The sequence below is a fragment of the Stigmatopora nigra genome, chromosome 5, assembly GCF_051989575.1.
Source record: "Stigmatopora nigra isolate UIUO_SnigA chromosome 5, RoL_Snig_1.1, whole genome shotgun sequence".
In the NCBI taxonomy this organism is placed as follows: domain Eukaryota; kingdom Metazoa; phylum Chordata; class Actinopteri; order Syngnathiformes; family Syngnathidae; genus Stigmatopora; species Stigmatopora nigra.
In genome coordinates this window covers 16,185,001-16,192,789 of record NC_135512.1, presented here as the reverse complement: position 1 = coordinate 16,192,789, position 7,789 = coordinate 16,185,001, and the positions used below count along the sequence as shown (strand labels likewise).

Here is a 7,789-nt window from a genome sequence, read left to right as displayed (position 1 = left end):
CGATGCTGAACACGCTCCATTGTTAGACGGGATAAGACAGAGTTAAGGAATTGAAGTCAGGTGCTAAAACTTTACGTCTAACAAAAGGAAGCTAACAGACAAATTGGAATTATTTAATAAGTATTGATGGGCAAAATATAATATTGATTCAGATATTTCTTAGGCCAGCAGAGATGGCTAGTCCACTAGTTGGTGAAAGCGATGGCGTATCTCTACGCCTATGGGTGGGCCTTGTTGTCACCAAATCAAATTCGTATTGGTTAAAGCAACAGTCTTATCGACGCTTGTTTAATGCAGCAGAGCCTGCAGAACTGATTGTAAAGGCCTTGAGGTAGATTTCTGACCCTGGGAACAAATAATGGCTGAAATTTGATTGGTTAAATGTTTCAATATGAAAACACACATCTGGAAGCAGCACAACCAGGGGATAAGCAATGAAAGGAAGCTGACAGACAATTTGGAATTATTTAATAAGTATTCATGGACAAAACATAATTAACATGAGTCTTTAATTCAGATCTTTTTTTCGGCCAGCAGAGAAGGTCTTGCAGGCCCTGACGGTGCACCACATATATTAATATAATATGAATATATTAAAAGTATTTGGTGAATGCACTGCATCCCTGGACATTTATGATAAACCAATGCGTTTGAAAACCGAGTATTTATACTACATGAAAGTACACGCTCCATTCACTTCATCTTATAATTAGATACATTACTTTCTAATGTCGCGCGCCCCTAATGAGGATAAGCGGTTCCGAAAATGAGACGAGATGGGGCATTCTAATGTAATGTATACAATGCAAAATGGACGTAAAGGGACAACGGCCGTTCAGATTAGCTCAGAGTAAGCATTATGCATCTAGTTTAATATGTATCTGAAATGTGATATCTACGATACTGGCCATGCTATTGGTTCATTGCTTATTATAAAGCGCAGTGCTTTGCTGGTCGCAATAATTAACTGTCGTATTTATCACCTTCCCCAGAGTGCCAAAACACTCAGTGTTTTATCCGACGTTCCCCGCAACATTTGAAACCAAGTAAGTAGTTTTCCCACTAATTATTCTTGTTTTCCAAACTTTCGCATGTCCGCGTGCTGCGAACATGTTTGGGTACGCCTCATTGAGGCCACACAGATCAAACGCCGCAGCCAGGGCACATTCTCATTTTAAGCATGCATGAAACATGTTCAATATCCTGGAAACTTGGTTTCTTTTTAAACGTATACAGTAATTAAGCCCACCCAGAACAAAAATGTTTTGGTCAATAAATAGTATCAGCGATGTTTGAAAATCCTCTATTAAAGTAAAATAGGGAAAGAGCGCATCTTTCCGTAAATGAACTTAAAACGAACGACTGTTGCTCAGGGTGGCTAATTCATTGAAAAAAGGGCACTCATCAGTAGAGCCGGACAGACAAATAAACATCACCCTTTAGTTTTTTTTAACATTTTTAAAACTTAACAAAAAAACCTACCTGAATTAAGTGAATTTTTAAATTTTACAACCAAATGGAAAAGTAAATACCCCCAATGTACTTTAAAACAAAAGGGGGTAAAAATAAATGAAACATATCTGCACTATGGAAGTTTATTGCATTCCCGTTAAAAAAACTTTTGGTTTTGGTTTTAGCTACGCCTTTTTGTGCGTAAAATGTTATTTGTACTTCTAATGCAATAACAAATTGAATATTTTTTTTGAATGTAAACATGAATATAGAGTTGTGGTCAAAAATTTGCATAGACTTGTGAAGAACATATCATAGCTCTCTTGAGTTCCCAGTTATTTCCACAACGCTGATTTGTTTTCTGATAGTGATTGAAAAAGATACTTCTTTGTCAAAAAACATTCATGAAGTTTGGTTCTTTTATGACTATTATGGGTTAACAGAAAAAAAGTGATCAAATCTGCTGGGTCAAAAATATACATACAGCAACACAAATGACCAATTTTGGTGACTTAGAAAGTTGTCAGTGAAATGAGCTTCATATTATAGTCCAGGGGTGGCCAACCCGCGGCTCCCGAGCCGCATGCGGCTCTTTGCCCAGTTTCATGCGGCTCTTACGTCCATATCAAAGTTTGTTTTTGTGTTTTATTTTTATTTGCGTGTGCGCTTCGCTTGAGTTCAAAACGGTATTTTCGTCCAATGTGCATGTGCTTGGGATGAAAATACCTCAAAGTTTCCCAGTAGGAGCAAGGTCATTTGAGTAAACATTTTTAACAGAGTGGGAGAGCTCCTGTGAACCAGAAGCGACAATGAACGGCGTCGCGCACACAAAAAGTATCCCAAAGATCGAGCGTCGGCTGAAAAAGCCACACCCCCTGCGAGGCAGACCAATGGCGAGAGTGCTCAGCCGGGAGCAGCCAATAGGAGAGCGAGGTGTACACCCACGTGGTGGGCGCGCTAGTTAAAAGCCATTTATAATAAATGACAGCTCACAAGGAGCGAATGTTGCGCAAAAATAGGCTCTGATTTTATGCCAGAAGTCCCACTAAGTAACATGCATAGTAAAAGAAAAACGCTATTGTAAATTATTATATTTTTGTTTGTGGACTTGGTTGAACTGAGAGTTTGTATGAGTGCACACAATGTTCATTGTTGATAATGACTGGCCTGTGCTGTTAGTACTGTAGGAGTCAATTTATGTCATTACTATGCTGGTGTGTGACATTTACAATAAATCTGGCTGGGCAAAGGTGTGTGTGATGTGGCTCTTTGCGGTAACACAGTAAAAAATGTGGCTCTTGGTCTCTGACTGGTTGGCCACCCCTGGCATAGTCTCTTAATTTCCTGTAAGAGATTGAGTGACTACAGCTGGTGACTTCTCTGAGGACATTTAAATATTGCTCATTGGTTGCAAACGCGCACAAACGCTATAATGGGAAACTCCAAGGAGATCAGCATGGATCTGAAAAAGCGGAACCGTGACTTGAACAAGTCAGGAAAGTACCTTGGATCATTTCAAAGCAGCTGCGTGTCCCAAGAGCAACAGTGCAAACAATTGTTCGTAAGTATAAAGTACATGGCACTGTTTTGTCACTGCCACGATCAGGAAGAAAACACAGGCTATCACCTGCTGCTGAGGGAAAATTGGTCAGGAGGGTGAAGATTCACCCGGGAATCATCAAAAAGCAGATCTGCCAAGAATTAGAAGCTGCTGGAACTCCGGTGCCAGTGTCCAAAGTCAAGCGTGTTTTGCATCTCCATGGACTGACTGGCTGCCTTGCTCCAAAAGTGGCACCTTTAGAGCAATGTTCCCTCTATTTTGTTTGTCTGGGCAGAAAGACAACCACACTGAGGTCTGCAGCTCTGGGGTCCTGGTTTCAAATCTAGGTCGGTCCACCTGTATTGAATTTGCATATTCTCCCTGGGCCTGGGTGGGTTTTCTCTGAGTACTCTGTTTTCGTCCCACATCCCAAAAAGATGCTGTTTAGGCTAATTGGACATTCTTAAATTGCCCCTAGGTATGGGTCTGAGTGTGCATGGCTGTCCTCTCCTTGTGCCCTGCGATTGGCTGTCCACCAATACAGGGTGTCCCCCGCCCCTGGCCCAAAGTCAGCAGAAGGAACGTGTCACTTGAGATAGTCAAGTTTCCATTTTTATGCAATATTTTTCCATGATTTTGCTTTGATTTATTTAATAAGGGATAGCACATATTAATGAACATATTTATATTCATGATAATGAACATGTATGTAAGATTGTAGCCAAAGGCTAATTTCCATTTATAGTCCATTTGTGTAGGTTGAAGACAAACGATCACACCTACTAGACACACAGACACGCACGCACACGACCACACACGGTAGATTTAGACAGTTCTCACCCAATTTCACCGCTTGATAGAAGGGCTGTAAAACACGAAAAAAAGAGTAGAAAAATCTTCTGCCACTGGCTGCTGTGTAAACGGTGCCATCATGGGGAAAGGGTTAAATATATATATATGTAGTTTTTTTAAAGTTTGGATTTAATTTCTGCGCACCATATGATTGCTGCTGGGCAGAGAAGATGAGAGTAGTGCGCTATTGTGCACGCGCGCAGCTTAGAGGAAACATTGCCTAAGACTCGACTGAGGTTTGCTGCTGATCACATGGACAAAAATAAGACCTTCTGGAGGAAAGTTCTGTGGTCCGACGAAATAAAATTGAGCTGTTTGGCCACAATGCCCAGCAATATGTTTGGAGGAGAAAAGGTTAGGCCTTTAACCTCAAATACACAATGCCTACTGTCAAGCACGGTGGTGGTACTATTATGCTGTAGGGCTGTGTTACGGCTGGCAGCCTGGACACACACTATGTAGGAGGTGTGTGCTTTCTTTTCTTTACAGGTACCTGCAGCTGTGGCTCCACTCCTGTGACAAAGCCCTGCCCAGGCCAACACAGCTGTGACTACTTCCCCAATCATCCCTCCCCCAATCAAGATTCACTTCCTGCCCTTATTTAAACCCTTTTCCTTTGTCAGTTCAGCCCTTGCTCTTGCCCTTGATGCCTTGTTGCTGAACTGCTGACTTGTAGGCTTGTGAGTACGTTACTCCCTGTTATATTTTGTATGTGTTGTGAATGATTTTGGGTTGCACAGGGGGACTTGAGATAAGTTTAGACACCCCGGGGTATACATATAGTTTGTGCATTTAGACAGTTATTCCCCTGTCTAGATTTTATTACATCAGTTTGACAGTGGCACCCTTCTGTCTTATTTCCTGTACTTTGTGGGTGTTCATTTGAACACCTGTCTGGGAGGGGGTTTTACCGTCTTTATTTGAGGGTGCCACTTTAATATCTCGTGCTTCCCCTATGTTATCCCGTAGTCTGTTTTATTGACTTTATTGTAAATAAAATATAACTGAGGGCTACTTGCAGTGTTTGTCCGAACTCATTTTTGACCGAACCTGTCTGCTGTGATAGTTGCGACTCCCTGGTATATCATACCACAGGGGGAGTCGTAACAGGCTGTTTTGCTCCCAATGGAACTGATGCTTTACAGAGAATAAATGCGATAATGAAGAAGGAGGATTACTTTCAAATTCTTCAAGATAGCCTAAAGTCATCAATCCGAAGATTGGGCCTTGGGCGCAGTTGGGTGTTCCAACAGGTCAATGACCCCAAACACGCATCAAAAGTGGTAATGGAATGGCTAAATCAGGCTAGAATTAAGGTTTTCGGATGGCCTATCAAAGTGTTGACTTAAACCGCATTGAGAACTTGTGGACAATGCTGAAGAAACAAGTCCATGTCAGAAAGCCATCAAATTTAACTGAACTGCACCAATTCTGTTAAGTGGAAGGGTCAAAGATTCAACCAGAAGCTTGCCAGACACTTGTGGGTGGCTACCAAAAGTGCCTAATTGGCCAAGGGACATGTTACTAAATATTAGCGCTGCTGTATGTATATTATTGACACAGCAGATTTGATCACTTTTCTATTCGCCCATAATAAAGTCATAAAATAACCAAACTTCATGAATGTTTTTGTGGCAAAGTATCTGTTCCAATCACTATCAGAGAAAAATCAGAGTTGTAGAAATAACTGGAAAATCAAGAGAGCCATAACATCATGTTCTTCACAAGTATATGTAAACCTTTGTCCACAACTGTAGACTGTTGAAGTTAGAATTTATTTTCTTATCTTCTAGGCATGGTTCACTCTTGGAATTATCTCCTGCTTTTCTGCATCTTTGCAAGCCTGTTTCGAGAAGTCTGTGGGCTCTTTGAATGGTTGAGGCAGAGTGAGCTTCCTCCAACAACATGGTTACCTGCTCCAAACAGAGATTTGGCCCCAATAATTCTGGTCAAGGATGTCCAATTTGAGATATCAGCTACTGATGAGAAGTTCCATGATGAGGCCAAGCAAATGGATCTAAGTCCTTTAGACAGCTGTCATTATAGGGTAAATGGGGTAACACTCCAACAAAGACCTTTTTATTAATTGTTTTAAACGGGTTATATCCATAAAAAATAGTTCTCAATATTCCCATTGTTGTGGTCATTCTTATAACAGTAGATGTTCACATTAGCATTTGTATTTTAACATTGTTCGCTTTAGGTGGTCGCTCAGTTAAAGGCAAGCTGTGAACATTTGTCAGAGGAGGGGCTGGCAAAGCTTGGTGTAGCATTGTTCAACTGCCAGGCACAAATTGAGGGTCGCAGGATTTATCAATGTACAAAACAGATGGTAAACATTCAGGTTACACACTACTATGAATGAATCATACATTCAAGTATAAAGTCCTGAAATAATTTGTTTTTATTTCAGAGTATAAAAGAATGTACAGAAAACATGGACTCTGACACATGGAATGCTTATCATATATTAAGCCACAGGGCCCGTGCTGTGTGCTATTCAACTCGCCAGCAGCTCTTTCGTCGCAGGGCAGAGCATACAGTGAACACGCTTATTTCTGCAGCTTCCAGTCAATTGTCTGCAATGGAAGACCTAAAGGTAACTTTTTTTCTAGGAGGAGGTCTATGTCTCGCTGCCTAAGTGCCGAATTTGTAATTGTACCATGGCTTTTATCAACTTTGTCTGAATGTTTCAGCAGTGTACAGTACAGTAGACCCTGACTTGAGAGTGGAATTTTAGTCCTTCAGTACTCCCAGAGAAAAATTCCCCTTTCATCCCAATTCTGGGCTTGGGTCAAAAAGTAACCCCCATTCCACCTCACTTCTGTAGAATTACTCCCATCCCTGTCTATTTTTTGGGGGAATTTCAGGGTTCCAGGCAGTATAACTCTTTTGGCCTCATTGTGAAAGTTTTTGTGTTGGGTGTCTTTTAAAATGTGCATTGTTGCCATCAGGATGTCTTAAGTGAGTGGTGTTTTCCAATTTACCAAGAGCTAATACCACAATGCTTGTAAATTGCACAATTTTATTTAAACTACTGAAAAAGTAAGAAGGAAATAAGAATTCCCTAAGAACCACACAAATGAAAAGCTATTTAACCACTTCAATTTGTGTTTATACCAAGTGTTGCGTTAACGAAGGGGTACAATCCCTGACCTACGCACTTTATGCAGTGATTTAACATTTTACTAAAAGACCCTCATTTATTCGAAGAGTTGGCATTTGCTGTTTGCAAAAGTGATATTTTGATCCTTCAACTTTTTGTGGCTCCAGTACATCGTGTTTTTACCTCCAAGTATTTATAAATAAAAGTTCATAATGTCAGCATCCTCGCTGAAACTTGCAAGCGGAACACTCGAGATGGAAAATGGCAGAAGTCACCTTGTGTCATTGAATTCATCATAAATGAATCTACCCTGTGTTACATCAGGAGGAAGAAGGAAACATTCAATAAACATGAGGAATTAAATCATTGTTAAGATGAAGAATGCCCTGTCGGCCTGGATCTCTGATTGTAGGGAGAAGAAAATTGCTCTGAATACTAACATCATTAGAACCAAAGCCAAAACATTTAATGATGGCTTATTTCCTGCGATAGACAATGAGGAAGAACCTCAAAGAGTTCCCTTACATAAATTCGAGAGAATCGTTGTTTATCTTCCAGAGCAAGTTTAAACATGGACGAGACTGGCCTTTTTATGGGAGAGAATGCCTTCACGGACATTCATTTGCAAAGATGAAAATCTATGGGAATGCTGCTTTCTTCATTGTTAAGCCATCTTTAATCTGCAACTTTGACAGTCCCCATGCTTTAAAAAAACAAGAACAGAGCCATGCTGTGTCTACTGGAAGCGCAACTGGAAAGCCTGGATCACGAAAGGACCGATCCATAAGCGGTTTCAACTTCAATGTGAAGCTGTTTCTTGCTTAAAGGGGGCTTGTTAG

At 40.7% G+C, this 7,789-nt stretch overlaps 1 protein-coding gene across 3 annotated transcripts in view; it reads left to right on the top strand.

Moving 5' to 3' along the window:
• Positions 1-892: 892 nt before the first annotated feature.
• Positions 893-7,789, top strand: part of bmb (brambleberry) — a 42,877-nt gene continuing 35,980 nt past the window's right edge. For 2 of the 3 annotated variants that reach the window (XM_077716509.1, XM_077716507.1), the window contains exons 1-4: positions 893-1,046; positions 5,638-5,891; positions 6,048-6,176; positions 6,258-6,443. In XM_077716509.1, the coding sequence (XP_077572635.1) occupies positions 5,640-5,891; positions 6,048-6,176; positions 6,258-6,443 (567 nt within the window). In that variant the 5' untranslated portion in view covers positions 893-1,046; positions 5,638-5,639. Of the gene's footprint in view, positions 1,047-4,466; positions 4,525-5,637; positions 5,892-6,047; positions 6,177-6,257; positions 6,444-7,789 lie in introns of those variants that run through there. The other variant, XM_077716508.1, reaches the window with a different exon arrangement.